This window comes from Ochotona curzoniae, unplaced genomic scaffold (genome assembly GCF_017591425.1).
Source record: "Ochotona curzoniae isolate NIBS_2020 unplaced genomic scaffold, NIBS_Ocur_1.0 contig_3498, whole genome shotgun sequence".
NCBI classification, from domain to species: domain Eukaryota; kingdom Metazoa; phylum Chordata; class Mammalia; order Lagomorpha; family Ochotonidae; genus Ochotona; species Ochotona curzoniae.
The window spans coordinates 40,345,349-40,364,112 of NW_024465885.1; the positions used below are offsets into that span (position 1 = coordinate 40,345,349).

The window sequence follows — 18,764 nt, forward strand, 5'->3', positions numbered from 1 at the left end:
GCATGCCATAATACTCGGTAGATAAAAATATGTCAGGGATTATGTTTCTCGGGGGACACTAACTTTTTTTTAATAATGTAATGTTTACCAAGGTCTCATACAAAACAATCCAATCAACAATAAACACTACTGACCTTCTAAGCAGAAGTTCAAATAGATATTAAGACACTTATTGGCGCTTCAGTGAAGAATTTGTTGTCTTATCATTTTGGCTTTCAAAAAGCTTGAATTTAAATATTAAGCTTTTATATCCAAATTTATAATCGTCATTCTATCAAAATAGAACCAATCAATTACAGCTTTGCACCAAAACCGTCGCAGAAACATACTCATGTTTTATATAGCTCCCAATGACGTCTCGTATACATTGACTTTTGGAGATAATTTTTCATTCCTAGGCAGTGTGAATTTATTTTGGAGCAGATGAATTCATAACTTTATATAGTTTAAAATTAAGTATTAGTTCAGCAGAATTTATTCAGAGTTTACTGGATTTTAATTTCCTGGGCCCTGTTGCAGAAGCATCTTTCCAAAGCACACCATGTATAGGCACAGAACTGGGAATGGCAAGACAGACTGACTTTGTCCTCATCCCAACGTAAGACCTTACAGAACATGGATGCAGATGTTAAGTGCCAAATACAGTGATACATCAGATCTATGGGGTCAATGGAGGGCGTGCCTCCAAACAGTGGCTTGGAACAGGCTTGGCAGAGAAAATGAGTTCTGAATGAGTTAGTACAAGAGAAAACTGGAAGGCAGGGTTTTCTAAACTAAAATGAATAGGAGAAAAGCAGTGTTGTTAGATTTTGTTCAGGAATCGAGAAATCCACCTGTGTCTACAGGATATAGGAAATTACAAGCAGGTTTGTATTTAAGAGTTTAGAATTCCTACTATGTCTTTGTGGCAATAGTTGTTAATAGGCTGGGAATTATGACACAGATCCCTGGGAAGCATATGTTAGCATTCCAGGTGAGAAATGAGCTCAGCAGCAAGGTAGGAGCTAAAAGATATGTAGAACAGACAATTGATGGCATTTAATTAATCAGATGATTGTGATGATCGGACACGAACACCTTGGACAACCCATAGAGGTCTGGTTTGAGTGGTTTGTTCTATGTCATTGTAATGTTTTGATCCAGGAACCAATACAGTAGATATCAGTATTAAAGAGTGGGTAGAGAGACGTTCCCAAGTTCCCAATGCATGGGCACAAAGGAGACATTTTCCAGAGATTGCTCTAGACTTTTAAGACCCAACCATAAGATCAGATCTACACAAACAGAAATTAAAATGGTCACATGAGTCATAAGGGTGATGGTTTCAGAGATTTTTTCTGGAGAGAAGGTATTCATAACTATTTCTGGAGCTTTCATGGAATACTTCAGAGAAGTTTACTGTAGTTCATTGCAGTTCAAAATGCAGATCACTAACTGATCCAAAAGTGTAAAGGCCAGGGTGGATCATGGACTGCGTGGTGTGATTCTCAAGTGGCACCAAAGGGCTGGACAAGAGATGAGTGGTTGGGCCCGGTGCGGTGGTGCAGTGGTTAAGGTCCTCGCCTTGCACGCCCCGGGATCCCATATGGGCACCGGTTCTAATCCCAGCAGTCCCGCTTCCCTTCCAGCTCCCTGCCTGTGGCCCGGGAAGCAGTGGAGGACGGCCCAGAGCTTTGGGACCCTGCACCCACGTGGGAGACCCGGAAGAGGCTCCTGGCTTTGGATCAGCATAGTATCAACCGCTGTGCTCACTTGGGGAGTGAATCATCGGACGGAAGATCTTCCTCTCTGTCTCTCCTCTCTGTATATCCACCTTTCTAATAAAAAAAAAATAATAAAAATAAATCTTTAAAAAAAAGAGAGAGATGAGTGGTTTCTACTCCATTGTGACTAGAAGCACTACCCAAACTGCTCGAGTTGGATCCTCAGCATCTCTGTGGGACTGCCTGGTGCCATCAGGAGGCCATTGCCACAGATAGCATGAGACTTACTGTTGCCTGACCAGGGTCTGAGGGAGCTCTCACTGAGGTAGGAATCCATTGATCTGAATCAGATAAATGTCAGTTATGATGGCCCAACAGGAACACACAGAGTTGAATGAGTATTTTGAGAAAAACAAAATTTATTTGAAGGCTTTTCTAGGCCCACCAAGGATACCAGCTTAAACTATCTGCCAAGTCCAGACAGCACAGAGCAGCCTGGGGAAATAAGATTCATTTTTTATTTGTTTGTTTTGTCTTATTGCTTCATGTTTAGTCTTTTGGAAAACATAATAATCAGGAGAATAGATAGGTAATGGGCAAGGAAAGGAAAAAGAAAGGAAGCCACCATGATCACTCAGTTCATGAGAGCTTTCCAGCAGCAGGTGCCTCACAAAGGGAAAAACTTGGATGTTAAACCAAGTGTGATTTTGGATTAATAAATTAGAAAAGATTTTTCAGTCACTCTGTAGAACTGCGATTACCTTAAATAAGCAAAAAAAAAAAAAAAAAAGTCCTGGAATCTGCTCAAGTTTATACTGAATAATTTTGAATGGGTTGTGGGAACAAAATAAAGTTGGCTTATTTGAGGTCTCAATCTCATTGCCATTCGCTGGTGCAGTCTATTTTAGCAGTGCTAGATTCAACAGAAACAATAATGGATTCTATCAGAGAATTCTTCATGTGGGGATGACAGTGGGACATCCAAGTGGAAATTTCCAGCAAGGAGCTGACAAGATGTAGTTAAACAAATGGAGAGAGTTAGGTTGTGCTCAAAGAACAATGCACATTTTCTTGAACAAATTCCCTTTTCTTTCTTTTTTTTTCTTTATTGAATAAGGAGCACTTCTACATAAAGATGTGTCCTATTTCTTCATAATCTTTGTGGGTTTAGCTGTTTCAGTCAGAGCGACACACAGTTACCAAGTTGAAATATTTGAAACATCATTGTGTGTACCTCAGGAAGAATGGTTTCAACCTGGATGCCTACTGATGTACAACTGGATCAGGGAAATGTGGTACATACAGGGCATGCAATAATACTCTACTGTAAAAACAAGGAAATCTTATCTTTTTTGCAACTAAATGGATGCACTTGTAAATCATTGCGCTGACAACATAAGCTAGTCTCCAAAAGACAAATACCTTGTTTTCTCTGAGACACAGAGCCCTAAAAATGTCATCTATAACTTTGAGACTGACATTCTGGAATTCGATTATCATGTACAGCCTTTGTTTACACTCCCAAGGGACTTCTTTGCTTTTTTTTTTTTGTCTTTCTTCTTTGTTAAATTTAGTATTATTTTCCACTTGCCATGTGTTGATACCTTTAGATAAGAGTGATTAATCTGTGATTGCAAAGTAAGTGAAAGTATGATATTGTAAAAATTAGAAAAAAAAATAAGGAGTAAGGAGGGAGAGTGGGGAATGCAGACTCCTAAATCTGTATAGATAATATTTGTCCACTTTATATGAAAAAATTTAAAAAGTATCTGTTAATAATATATAAGACTTACAGTGTAAAGTTATAGTTCTATATTTGACATAACAAAAATTGGTTGTCTTTATGTACTGTTGATAATAAATTTAGAGGAAAAAAAATTTTCTTAACAACAAAAAAGAAAAAAGAACAGGGCACCCCATCAATTATCAATTAATTTTGAATGTCTCAATTCAGGCAATTTCTGATGATTTTCACATATCTATTTATTCATACTTCTTACTATTTCCACAAAGGGCTTTTTGACTATGGCATTGGCTTTGCTTCAAGTATACTTTTGCTGTTCACTCTACTGGAATCTCCTTTCAAACAAATCCTACGTTAAAACCATTCAGGCCCTGCTGGTGTGGGCTAAATGGATCCCAAAGTCAGATCTCGGGGACTGCACACAAATCTATCTGCGTTGTGGGCATGGTGGATTCTTGGGTTGTTTTATTTTAACACACTGAGACCAAAACAAAAAACAATGACAACTTTTGTCTCATGGTAGAATTTCTAATTCCTTTGTCTGTACTCAGTTTTCTGCTCTTAAAAGCACATATGATCGGAGATCCTTTTGTTCCAACATGATCTATTTTCTTGTTCCCAGCACAACTGCTTCCCCTAATTCCCCCAATAGCCTGTGGGAACTGAACCAGGACCAACAGGAAGTCTGACTGCAGGCCTCTGGAGATGTATCATCTCCGTGTCTGATCTGAGACATGCTTGCCACACCATTTTTTGATGTCTCACATTATGGTGTGAATATTTGTTCACCTTGATCATTTATGTGTTTAGTATTCCATCTACCATATGAGATTAGAGTGATAAGACACCATCTATGAACAAAGTGGCAGGTCTTTATCAGATACCCAATCTACCGGTACTAAACTGCAGGATTGTGAGATAATTTTTAGTTTATAAACTACCAAATAGATGGCATTATATTATGGCAGCCTCAACTGGGACTGGCTGATCACCCTTCTTGAAGAGTTAGATGTGCCTCACTGCCTGCCATCATGACAGCTGGCATCCTATGTGCTGTGTGCTTGAATACACAGAACACTTGATTTTCCATTTGTAGGTCCTTCATTCTCTTTTGCAAACAACCACTTCATCTTTGACTCCAAAAATAATGGCAATGACACCAGTACAAGTAACAGCATGTGTGGTTGGCAATACATTCATGTTTTTTGTATGTTGTCTCCTTTTTCTTGACGGCACCTAACACAATGAACATCATTAACAGAAGTTTTCAGGTGATGAAACACCGTTTGTGAATTGCCCATATATGAAAAACACTTGTCTAACCAACCCACAGAGGTGTGTTATCCTACCAATGCAAGGAATTTGGATTTTAATTTCCATATTACAGAAAAGAGTTTTGACAAAGAAGCTGCATGACTTGACTGAGTACAAAGACAGTATATCGTGATTGAACCTCAGTGTCTGAATAACAGGATCAGCAATGCACAGCTGGGAATATGAGTAGGACCCAGACTCACTCACCTAACAGAGCTTCTGTCCTCGGGGTTCAGACCCATCCCACCAGCTCTGACTCTATCTTACTGAATTGTTTCTGGACACAATATTTGTGTCCTAAGCTGATGCAGTGCCAAAACAGATAAAGGTGCCAGGTGTGTTGCTGACATCTCATATGGGTGCCAGTGTGAGTTTTTAATACATTGCTACCAATCCAGCTCATTGCCAATGCGAAGAATGGCCCTAAGTAGCTTTGGGTTCCTGGTTTTGATATGGCCTCCTAGTTCTGATCTGGCCTAAAATAAGTGAATTTTCAAGATAATTGTGTACTGAGTGTGCCTTGGAAGTATTCAGATTTGCTTATAGATTGTTGGCTATAAATGCATTTATCAGTGGCTTTTCCCATTTACTAATTCATTTATTGATTATTCACATGGCTTATATCTTTTTTGAGGGTGGGGGAGTGTGTATTCTACACTGATCATTGTCCAAGGATGAGGGCATGGAGACTGGAAATTCACAGCTTGGATCCTGATATCACAGCAGTGGGTGCTATGGAAACAAACGTGTGTTTTGGAAGCCTACACTTGTGGGTCAGGGCTGGCTGTTAGGATCTAGGGCTTGTGTTGGACACAAAAGATAACCCTAAGAGTGACAGTAATTCAATCAAAGATGAGGAAATATGATAGAAGCAGATGGCCTTTTCAGGGAGTCACAGAAGATTTAATAACTGGGAACTGGTCAGGAGATGAGAGATGGCAGTGAGGACCAGATCACCAAAGACTGTACATCCTGCTGTAGATTGTAGGTTTTATCCTTGGGCATAGGAAAGCTGCCAATGAAGCTCGATATTCTCCCTAGATGTGTGATTTATGCCAGTAGGATAGAAACTACCTTTAGCATCTTTTAGACAATATCCCTTAAAGAAACCATGCCTTCCACTTCTTGTTTGGAGGTGTCCTTTATGAAACATGCTAATACTATCTTCATGACAGGGTCCCAGTAAAGGTTATTGAGTAGAAATTCACAATGCCCCAAATATGTATTTATTTAGTAAATGTTCCAAAGTGGTAACACTACAATATGTTCCATCAAGTTTGAATTTTTTTTTTTAATTTACCCCTTCCTTCTAGACAGCCTCAAAAGTTGAAGGATGGTCAGCTTGGGAGGCAGCTCTGAGTGTCACCATGAATGACAAATGCAGTTTATCAGGGATTAGAAGACACACAACCATCTCTACTTAGCAAGTTCATATCCTGAAATGAATTTGATCTTCATCTCATAAATTCAATCTGCAAAATTACTCATTTACATCAGATCTGATTTCAGTTTTTAAATTCCTTTAGAAAGTAGGAATTGTGATACTGGCATTGTAGGGTAACCAGATAAGCTACTGCTTGCAATGTCAGTATCCCATATGGGCATTGGTTCATGTCCCAATTGCTCTACTTCCATTCCAGCTCCCTGCTAATGTGCCTGAGAAAGCCATGGAGGATGGCCCACATGTACTCAAGTGGGAGACTTAAATGGCTCCTGGCTCTGGCCTGACACAGATCTGGCTGTGGTAGCCATTTGGGGAGTGAATCGGTGGATGGAAGTACCCCACCTTTACCTTGCCCTGAGTGTGTGTGTGTGTGCAAATCAATCAATCAATCAATCCTTTCAAATCAATACTTTTTTTTTTAAGATTTATTTTTATTATTTTTTTTCATTGGAAAGGCGGATATACAGAGAGGAGAGACAGAGAGGAAGATCTTCCGTCCCATGATTCACTCCCCAAGTGAGCGCAACGGGCCGATGCTATGCCGATCCGAAGCCAGGAGCCTCTTCTGGGTCTCCCACGCGGGTGCAGGTTCCCAAAGCTTTTGGGCTGTCCTCGACTGCTTTCCCAGGCCACAGGCAGGGAGCTGGAAGGGAAGTGGGGCTGCCGGGATTAGAACCGGCACCCATATGGGATCCCGAGGGTGCAAGGCGAGGACCTTTAACCACTTGCGCCACTGCGCTGGGCCCAATACTTTTTTTTTTTTTAAAAAAGAAAGAACTGCTAAAGTACCAGAGAAAATTTTAAGACCAAATACCTGTCTTACATTTTCTAACTAAACCAGAAATGGAGCCTGGCTGATTGTTCAACTGGCTAAGCCTCTGCCTGCAACAGCCAGCATTCCATGTGATCACTGGTTCATGTCCCAGCTGCTTCACTTCTGGTCCAGCTCCCTGCTTCTGACCAGGTAAGCAATAGGGGATGGTCCATTGGGACCCTGTATCAGTGTAAAAGACCCTGAGGAGACTCCCGGCTCCTGACTGGATCAGGCTCTGGCTGTTGTGACCATTTAGGGAATGAATCAGTGGATGGAAGATCTTTCTCTATCTCTCCTTCTCTGTAAATCTAGCTTTCCAATAAACATAAATAAATCTTAGGAAAAGGAGACTTGTTCATATTTTTCCATTCAAAGAAACACCTGTGTTTTCCTTCTTTCTTCCTTCCTTTCTTTCTTTCTTTCTTTCTTTCTTTCTTTCTTTCTTTCTTTCTTTCTTTCTTTCTTTCTTTCTTTCTTTCTTCCTTCCTTCCTTTCTTTCTTTCCTTCTTTCTTTTTCTTCTCTCCTTCATGTCTTTGCTTTAGAATTCCCACAGTGGCAGCTGGGACATTGCTTTTCATTACAGTGTCCCTGCACCATCTTCTCAGCAGTTACCACATTCTGCTGGAGATAGCATGTGGCACAGCGACTAGGACAACAAAAACAGCGTGAGCTCAATGCTAACCAAGGATGCTGCTGCATCTCCTGACACCTTTCCCGTCACTCCCAAAGGTGAGCTGGAGAATGGGGGCTCTGCTTTTGGAATCAGAGAACATAAAATGCTTTCTTGCTTGCAACATGATCCCTCATCTTGGAGCTTATTATTTCTTTAAACATACCTAAGTATGTTTGGTAATTTCACCTTCTTATGCAAGTTAATACAGGCAAGAATATGCTTGGGGGTGCTCCCAGTGTTTGATCTCTAGCTTTCATGTCGTTTTTGCTGCTCCTTGCACTGGTATGAGATAAAAGAAAACCAGCTGTTTTCTTGTTAAAGATCAAGGTAATCAATGTGGTGATTCAGGACATAACCATTACCATGGGAAAAGGAGGAGGCTGTGTGCTGATTTTCTATTAGCACGGTATGTCAGATTTCTGGAGCCATGAGAAAGAGCATTTCATTTCACGCCTATTTGTAATTTCTTAGTTGCTGTTGCCATTTTTAAATTCTAGTACTGCACTCAGTGAACTGAATAAGGCTATCAATAGTGGTATATTCCAATGATGAGTAAGTGGTAACATTTTGTAGTCTTACTAAGTTTCTGCACTATTCTGCAAAAGTTTTAGCTTTCCTCTTTATCTATGTCATAATGCAACAATGTAGCTGCTGATATTCTTACTTTTACATGAAAAAAACTGTGACATACTGAGAGTTTAAGCAACTTGCTCACATTATATTGCTTATAAACAAAAACACGGTCTTTGACCATGGCTGAGCATTATTCTCCTGCTTAGTGCTTCCTAGTATTCTTCTCTCTTATGGTTTTGTCTCACTCCACCCTTCTCCATTATAAAGCAAAAAAGAATGCACTTTCCATTAGCATGCTGGATCTATGTATTTCATAGAGAAAATGCTAGAACGGTGCCACAGAACATCACAAGTTCTGAATACTTCAAAGAACTTTACATCATATTGATACATACTAAGACATATTTTATAGTCAAAGATAGTTTAGGGATCTCAGAACAGGGCTCTGTAAAGGGAATTCGAACACCTTTAGAGATCAAGTTAAAGTAGGCATAGTCCAGGATCCCAGGGCATTAGTAAGTGCCCCTCTCCCAAACACTCCATATTCTTGAAATGCACTGGTAGGGTTTGAATAGGACTAAACATTTCTGGGTAGCTGACAAAAGGCAAATTAAGTATTATAAAAAATAAAGAGGCTCTTTGATAGTCCTATACAGCCAGAACCTTAAAAAAATATACAGGAATTGTGGGTAACGAATGGGAATCCTTGCTGGCGCCCTTTACTGATGGATGAACCTTCCTGTTGACTGAGCAAACCACAGGAAGGAACATCCACGAGCTCTAACAATTATATATGGTATTTGTAGTATCTGGGGTTGCAGCAGAAACGGAGAGAGGGATAAAATCAAGTAGTTTTCCTTAAACTTGCCAACATCACACTTGGAAACTCGTGGTACTTGTTCGAATCAACGTGCAGACACTAAAATCCAAGAAATTGATAATTGTTCCACTATTATAAGCACCTACATTCCCACGTAAAAATCCTCCAGGAATTGAACAAAAAGCCAACAATGGAAAGCTGTGAGGAAGTGCTTCTTACCTCTTTGATCAGATTCATAAATCTGGGTCCAAGGCGCCATGGTTTGTGTCGATGACATTGGAGGGAGCTGACGGTCAACTGGGCTGCCCGGTGGGAGGCAATGGCCACCATGTACACAGCATCATACATTAGAGCTGCTTCAGTCTGTGAAGAAAAAACCACATTAGATCTTCCTTTACGCTTTCTACTTATTTGCTTCCATCTGCAAAATCACTAGCCCTGCTTCCTATTCTGTATTTGTCCGATTGTCAAAGCCATCTATCCCCATCTATCCTTCAACAAGTTTTGATTCCTGATAGCTAATTTTCTCCAAAATAATACCTCACACTCTTACGTAAGTTGGAATAATTTCTGTAATTTGTTTTGAGTTCTTAAAAGCAATTTGCATCTACAACAAAAGATTTTACTCTAAGCATTAATATTTTTGGAGTGTCTTCTACAATAAGCTAGAAGCTACTAAACCTCAGTATTTCAACATCATGCTTTGTTTCTCATCATTTATCTACAACTTTTCAAATTTTTTTTTTACTGCTTTATATTTGATAGAAATTGCTAGGCTGGCATTGTGGCACAGCAGTTCAGCTTTCCAGCTGCAATGCAAACATTGCATTTGGGAGATGGCTTCAGTTGTGACCACTTCATGTCTGATCCAGCTCCTTGCTAATTTTCTTGAAAATGCAACTGAGGATGGTAAAAGCCCTTACATTGCTACCTACACAGGATACCTAGATGGAATTCCATGCTGTTTTGCTTGGCCAGCCCTATTATTGTCAGCTGTTTGGGGAGTCAGTTGACAGATGGAAGAGCTCTCTCTCATTCTCTCTCTAACTGGCTTGATTACACACACACACACACACACACACACACACACACACACACACACACACACACAAAACCTACTGCTGTGCATTTGTTTGTACCAGAATTTAGAAAGCTGTGATCATGGAATCAAGCTAAACCTCAGGTTTGGGGAGACTCTAGAGAAGAAAACATGTGTGGCTTTTTCAGGGAATACCTGTTGTTGGCAGCATGCCCCTTCCAGGAAAGATTGCAAACAGCCCTTCCATTTGGGCACTAGATATCGCATTCTATGTTCCTCATGAAATTTCTCAGATTTGCAAGCTTTTACATAATACTTTCTGGATTTTTAAAACTTTTTCTTTGCCTCTTGTTTAGGGATAAAATCTTTTAAATACTCTCACAGCTTCCTTGAGGGTTTTTACTGCTATTTCAAACACATGAGCTGGCTAAAAATTCTCCACAACTCCCCTGATACACAGAGCGTATAGATAAAGCTGTTGTGTATGTTATGTGGGAAAACTGACCTTCAAGCAGGATATTGATTTTTTTGGAGGGTCGTGTGTACATAGCTGGTAATTGGCAGAGTTAAGCCCAGAGTCCAGGTCACAGGATGAAGATTAGCATTTATTTTTATGAGATCAGTTGATTTATTCAGCGTTCATGATACACTGGTTGATCATGTCTTAATGCAGGTGGAAAGAGCGTACAGAGGTTGCTGTAGCTTGCATCCTGTCCCTCCTTGAGGCCTAGAAATTACTCTGACTCATTATTATTCTGTGCAAGCTCTTTCATTGCATTTTCTTCAGACTTCTTGTCATTTGTTTTCGAAAGTGTTTCTTGATAAGACTGTGGTATTCTTAAGGGCAAACATTTATGGAGGGCCAACTTTGCTTGCTATTATAGTGTCTGACACACACAAGTTTTGAAATAAAAGTCCACTGAAGGAATTACTGTTATTTCATGGCTTAAAGTAAAAATACAATTTTTAGAAGAACTGTATAATCTTCAGATTTTAATATACACATTTCAACCCTATCATTGAAATGTAGAGATTATATTGGTAATAATTATGATGGTGATTGCTATATCTCCAAACTGCACTCACGCCTCTCAGTTCCAAACTGACAGCACTCATTTTGTAGATTAGAGAGTGCAAGCTTTTTGGAAATCATCAGGGTGAGGGTGACTGTGTTGAACCTTTGCATGGCTGAGATTTACACCTAATGCTCGCCTTATTCAGCAGTCATATTCCTCATTCTTTCCTGTACTAGTTGTTACAATTAGGGGAACCCTTGGCAGGCTCAGGTTTTAAAAAAATACAGTTAATAATGCTACCGAGAATCGATACAACGCCTACTGTGCATCCAGTGCTGTTCTCTGTCTTTGACAAACACGGGTTTTTCACTACCAACTTTTACTTCTTGATGGTTAAAGAAATTCAGAGATTTAATGATGCTTTCAAATTAGTGGAGGTAAAACAATTTTAAAATGCTAAAAATTAATCCTACAGTTTATGCTTTTAACCCCGAAAGTATTCTGATGATAAAGCAAGTTACCTGTTTGACGATTTGATGCTCACAGTAATTGATTAGTCAAGTTAGTATTCATGAACAGCTTACTAGATAGAAGACATAGTGAGCTTTTTACCTATTCATCTGCTTTATTAGGATTAAAGTTCTGAAACAGCTATTATCTCCATTTTATAGACAGGAAAATTGAGGTTTGGAGAGGGAGAATATCTTGCTTGAAGTGATGCGACTAGCAAGGGCAGAGGTGAGGACCCTAACTCAGAGCTCACATACACAGATACTGCCCTAAGGTGATCTCGGCCCTTTTCAGTGGAGAGTACTTTTTGACAAGTTCGTATGTGTTTTTATTAATTTATTTCATAAGTGATTTGAAAGACAAATCTAAAATGCGGAATTCTAGTCATTTGACCTTTCTTTAAACTTAGTTGGGACAGATATTTCATTTCTTTAGAGCTGCTTTCAGACTTGGAAGGACAAAAACAATAGTTCAAAATGATCTGGTGAACATTTTTCCAGTGAAAACAGAACATTTTGTTCTAAAAATACACTACCCCTTGACACAAAGTGTTTTCTCAGATGAAAGAAGTATTTAACTTGCTTACAGTACTAATAAACTACCACTGGTTTTCCTCCCCTTTTTAGTTTGTGCTGGAGGTCTGGTTCATGAATGGCAACTCTCAAGAGAATTTAGGGAATTGAGCATGGAATAGGAATAGAAACATGCTCTATTTTTTTTTGATCCAATATGTTTATGTTCACATTGTGTGTGTGTGTGTGTGTGTGTGTGTGTGTGTGTGTGTGTGTGTGTGTAGACCCAACGTAAAATTCACAGTGCTGAATGTAGCAAACCTTTGAACCCCCATATGGATCATGAACTAAGTATTTTGAACACAGGCTTCTCTCTAGCACACACTGGTCCGTGAGTTACTGGAGTTGGCAGGAAAAGGATAACTCAGCAGATCTGGGCTGTTTCTATATTCTGGGGTCTTGGGAAATGGCAAATGGTATATGCTTACAATGTGGCTTAGAGTGATTATCTTTTGTCCTGTTGCTCTACATCGTGCTGTAACCACTTGACCTCCGGAAGGCCCAGAGACTAAATAACAGAGTCAGGCTATATAGGTACTCTATGCCTAATGAATATTTCCCAATAAAAAAGCCCGATCACCAAGACTCAGTGAAGCCTCCTTGGTTAGCACAACTTCACACATGTTGTTACACATCATTGCTGGGGAGCAAGTACTGTTGGTGAGATTCCACTGGGAAAGAAAGTCTAGAATCCTAGCCTTGGCTGCTTCTGGACAATCTTCATTGCATCTTTGATGATTAACTGTAGTCTTTTGAAGCAATATGAGGACAGTTCAAAAAGTTTGTGGAAAATGAAATTAAAAGTAAAACTATTGGGGGATAAAAATTTTTGAATTTCACACCTGGTGTGATAGCCCCAGTGGCCAAATCCTTGCCTTGCATGAACCAGGATCCATTTGGACAGCAGTTCATGTCCTGGGTGTTCCACTTTCCATCCAGCTCCCTGCTTGTGGCCTGCAAAAGCAGTGAAATATGGGTTTTGGGGACACATGGGAACCTGTATCCATGTGGTAGACCTGGAAGAAGCTCCTGGCTCCTGCTTTCAGATTGGCTTGGCCATTGCAACCACTTGTGGAATGAACCAGCAGATAGAGGATCTTTCTCTCTGTCTCCCCTTCTCTTTGTATCCACCTCTCCAATAAAAACAAAATAAATCTTTAAAAATTATTTTTTGGGGACCGGCGCCGTGGCGCAAGTGGTTAAGGTCCTCGCCTTGCACGCCCCCGGGATCCCATATGGGCGCTGGTTCTATCCCGGCAGCCCCGCTTCCCTTCCAGCTCCCTGCCTGTGGCCCGGGAAAGCAGTCCAGGATGGCTCAAAGCTTTGGGACCCTGCACCTGTGTGGGAGACCCGGAAGAGGCTCCTGGCTTCGGATCGGCTCACTTGGGGAGTGAATCATGGGACGGAAGATCTTCCTCTCTGTCCCTCCTCTCTGTATATCCGCCTTTCCAATAAAAACATAATAAAAATAAATATTTGAAAAAATTATTTTTTGAACTTCAAGCAAGGTTTTTTTCTTCCAGAATACTTAGTTTTCACAACCCTATAAAAAACCTTGTATTCGAAGACTCTTTACACCAAAATAAAGCTATCCTTTAATCTCATTGTCCACACACTTTTTGAACTGTCACCATGTATATAACACGGTTTCTGAGCTTTGTAAGTCTTTCAGGCAAATTCTCACTCCTGACAGTGAGTTTAGGTACTACCAATGGCAAGAAGGAAGTTAGAGATTAAGGAAAATAAAGTACCAACGAACACAAAGGAAAAGGGAGCTGGAAAACCACACCTGGGAGCAGCCTGGTATTTACACCACCAAGTCCTGTCCAGTAACTGTGCAGGTGGTCCCAGCCTTGCCCCAGAAGGAGCAACCGAGGAGAATCCTCTGCCTGGTGCTAAGGGGCATCCGCAGCATCAAAGCCTCAGGAGGAATTTTACCTATTTGGTACCCAGAAAATCTTTTTTTTTTTTTTTCATGAGAAGAGGACAAGGGAAAAGAAACAGCAGGAACAGCTGAACCCAGTTCTGTTCCCTTATCAACACCAGTGTAAATACAGACAGCTTTCTCAACCTCTCCTGAGAAGTGGGTCACCTCAGCTGTCAGTCATGCACCTTGCTTACCACAGTCTAATTTTCCAGGCACTGTCCTTGATTATGCTGGTGAAGTGTCCCAACGTCTTGATGAATAACCTGCCCCAATATAACAGCTACCTTGCTTGTCATTTCTCTTATATTTTATGCCCCAATTCTTTCTCACATGAAGACAAGAACCTATTCCACCTAACTCTGCTGACAACACCAACCCATGAAATGTCCCCCTTACTTTCAAGACCAGAACGAGGCACATCATGTGGTCTTATCAACTCCCCATACATTTCTACCTACCTATTGTTGGAAAAAGCTGTAGCTGAGAGGTGTACTATAGGGTCTTTGCAGAACACATGGAGAAAAAGGGCATTTGTTTTCTATTTCTCTCCAAATTGGGAAGCATTTGATAACATGATATGGATGGACAAGACTGTTTTTCAGGAGAGAAATATCCACAAATCACACTACTTTGTGTTAATAGCTTCCTCAAGTACAAGCCAAATATGTTGGGACAACTTTTTGGCAAAGTGTAACTTTGGATGCCTACATCACATATCCAGGTACCTTCATTTGAATCCTGGCCTGGATTTCCATTCCAGCTCATGGATAATGTGCACCCTGGGAGGCAGCAAATCATAGTGTGGAAATGTCAGTTCCTGCCACCCATGCGAAAACCCAGAATGAATTTCTAATTCCTAGCTTTTGCTTCACCCAGCTCTAGTGGTTGTAAGCACTTGGACAGTTAACTGTCCAATGGAAGATCTTCTTGTCTCTCTGTCTTCTCTTTCTTTGTCTTCACCTTTCAAGCAATACATTTAAAAATAAATGAATAAAAGTTTTAAGTCAATCGAAATATCTGCTCTATAGCATAGAGCTAACATGAATTTACTACTTCATCTGAATTAGTTTGTCTTGTCTGATACTTTTCTGATAATTGTTCTTGTCTGATACTTGAATATTTTGGTAAAGGTAGGAGAACCAGTCTATTATCTACCAGAGCCCTGGTAAGGAACCTAACATTTTGAGCCGGGATGTGGGTGTTGCTGAGAAATGAGTGGTAAACTAGGTACTGTATTCCCTGAGTGGCCAGGAAGTAGAGACCAGCCACAACAACCCGGGATTTAGAAAATGGTTGGGGAAGGGAGCAAAGAGACCAACACATGCTCACCACCTAGGACTTGGCAGATTAGCACTGTGATTCCCCCAATGATCACAATTGCCCACTGATTACTACAATTGGATCAGTGAGCTTTGGGCAGTTTTTGAGAAAGATATTGAAGAACAGAAGAATTTGAGCATATGTTGAGCTGGCAAATACACGTGCATGATTTCATTGACCATACAAGGCCACACAGGTCTTCGTCGGGAGCTTTCTTGGACTACAGATAAAATGACAGGAAAGAATCTACAAATAAGCAGATTATGCCTTATTGTCTTAGAATATCTTTGTTCTTTTACTGACTAAAAATTAACAAAACAGCATGTGCAATCAAGTATATTTTACTCTATGTTTTAGAGCCTTTGCGTATATTGCCTTAATTTGCAATATGACCATGTAAAGTTTCATTCTAAAGGTTTGCAGACATACAAACACATTCATAAGCATTACATAACACGCTCAGCTCACTTAGTTAAGAGATACAGCAAATCCTTATTTTTCCTAGTGAATCCAGCTGTGTATTGTTTCTCATGGCAGGTGTATCAGTGGGTGCTCCAGGTGCATACTCAATGACAACTTCCCTGGGGATTCTGATGTTTGGAAATGTTCCCGTATGAGAGCAGGCTAAGGCTGCTGGCTTCACTTCACATTATGAATGCATTTGAAGAATCAGGCAGATGGTCGGCAGATCAATGTTCTACTGTTTTTGTGATGCGTGTGCAATGGCAAGTCACACACATTTTTGGTCCACAGCATAAAAATGGTCCATTTCATTACTCAAGTCCATCCAAAATCCAGTCAATTGAAACAGCTCACATTCTCAACTTTTAAACATAGTGAAAGGGAATGGAAGTAGATTTTGTAAAAATCACAATGTTTGTTAATTCACATTTCAGTTGATAAGACAGTCCTTTTAAAATCTCAGATTGTTTTTTAAGAGTTTTACTGCTCTTGAAAGCTACTGCCTGTCTCAGTTTTCTTAGTCATCTGAATTTTAACCTCATTTTAAAAATTAATATTTTTAAATTATTGGACTCTATTGTTCTAATGTGGGAAATAAAGATTTCTTTTGGAATTTTGTAAAATGGACTTGTGGATATACATGCTAATCGCATATGTAATTATAGTCTTGGCATACTTTTTAGTATATAAAATATTAAGAAATTCTTTATAGTTAAAAATATTAAGGTAAAAGCCTATGCTGTGCTTGTTTTATTACAGAATGGCATAAATGGTGGTTAGTGTATGACTGATTTTTTATTCTTAAATTTTTTTTCATGATGCAGTTTTATAGGCTCAGGAATCTCCCCTTTTCCCATTCTTACTAATCCTCCTCACTCCCTCCTCCACCACTGTTTCCCCTATATAATTGCAATAGTTTAGTCCTTCAACAGCAGTGACAAGTCCATCATTCTGCTATTTCAGTGTGTCATAATTTGTAGATATAGACAGTGGTAGAAAAAATACCAGCACTTCACAACAATGTACATGTTGACTAAGTATTTTATTAATTTATGGCATTTTTGTCTTCAAGCATAGGAGAATTTGGATGGAGGCCTCTTCAGCCAGTGGGCCTGAGTTTGTGTACATGGAATCCAATATTTAGGCTCATTTATAGTCCAGTTAGTGTCCTGCCATCTGTGCTTCACCTTCCCGTGACTCAGTGCCATACCCTCAACGTAGCCACCTCCAGCAGAAACAGAAATGGTGAGTAAGTGTTCTAAGACTCTTTGGACAAATAATGGCAATATCATGCTTCACAAAGCCAGCTTCCAAGCTTGGGCTGCAAGGCTGCTACATCTGAGTTCCAGTGTCGGATCACCTTTCATTTCACCAGTGTTGACATGATTGACACATTTACTCTGCCCTCTTTTACAGCTCCTTGGTGAGATTCTCTCTTCTGGTATGGCAAACCACTTTCCATTGTTTATAATAATAGTAACAATCTTAAAAACACAGTTTTTAAACCCCTCTGGTGGAAGGATGATGGCAGTAAATACCAGGCAGGACAGGGATGCTTCATCCACCAGGGCTAAGATCTGCCAACCTCTTGCCCAGGAGCCTGCTTTAGTCCAGTCCACCGGCCACACCTCGGGGAAGCCATACTGCCTCCTGCCCAGCCAGATTTCACAACTATTACACAGCTCAGTCTTCCCTGCTCTTCCTCATCTCAGCCAATATGGACAAAATGTCAGTTCAGTGGCTCTGAGTTCAGACACACACACACACACACACACACACACACACACACACACACACACAAACATATATATATATATCTTAAGCCATCCTTGATGAATATTTAATGTGTGTCATGAATCCAAAATCTGTGTTAACATGGCTTTAAACTACTATTTTCATTGGGGCATACAAAGCACACGTAAAATACTTTGAAAATTTATCCTGTGGCAGAAATTTTGTTGGAAAGTGAGAAGGTGGGCAGACAATATTGGACCACATAGGAATTCTTCAGAATTACAAATTTAAAGGTAAGAAGAGAAAAGTCACCATATTAGTGCAATTTATTTTTCTTGCTGTGACACTCTATACCACCTTTTCAGAAGATGAGTATTTCCCTAAATGTTCTCCACTTGTTCTTATTCAAAGCCATGTTTCAAATCACCCCCAGGCTCATTTGTACTCAAATGATTTCCGTCATTATCTCACAAATCACGGTATATTCAAAAAATCATTTCAGGTTTGAAAAATAGTCAGGATCCTGGAACATGGAATCATCCAGAAACACTTAATTCATTCATTTATTTCTTCTTTTCACTTGTTCCTCATAGGAAAGAGAAAAAGCGAAATCCCAAGTTCATTTTTCTGAGAGATGATGCCTTTCAGTTATCGGTAAATTGCTTCTTAAAAGAAAGAGTACTTCTCCCGATGATGGAAATAGAGAATGAAATACTATGCCAATTTAAAATGCTATTACCTGCTTGTTCTCAATATCTGTTCCCTTAGATGCCACTGGTCTTTCACAGGAAACTTTTTATTATTATTTCCTGCTATTTTCTTCATCACCCAGAGAGCTTCATTAGAGCAATAAAGCGAGGGTAGGCACATTTGACAAGAGACGGATGATATCAGCAAGAAGCTCTCTGATGAGGTGGCTGGCAATTCATGTGTTCGGCGGAGTGCCTCTGACTTGTCAGGAGGAGGGCTTGGCACCTGCTTCAGGAGCGACATATGGCTGCGGTTAAGCACTGCGTGTGTGCCACTGAGGAGTGCCTGCGTGTGTCCCGGGTGGGAGGGGTAGGAACCACACACTTGATGTGAGGCTGACTTTTCTTC

General features: G+C 40.1%; 1 protein-coding gene across 9 annotated transcripts in view; it reads right to left on the bottom strand.

The window, feature by feature from the left end:
* The window catches only part of GRIK1 (glutamate ionotropic receptor kainate type subunit 1), a 410,134-nt gene that overhangs the window by 88,118 nt on the left and 303,252 nt on the right, over nucleotides 1-18,764 (bottom strand). For all 9 annotated transcript variants that reach the window (XM_040980713.1, XM_040980710.1, XM_040980711.1 and 6 more), the window contains one exon: nucleotides 9,306-9,449. In XM_040980713.1, the coding sequence (XP_040836647.1) occupies nucleotides 9,306-9,449 (144 nt within the window). The remainder of the gene's footprint in view (nucleotides 1-9,305; nucleotides 9,450-18,764) is intronic.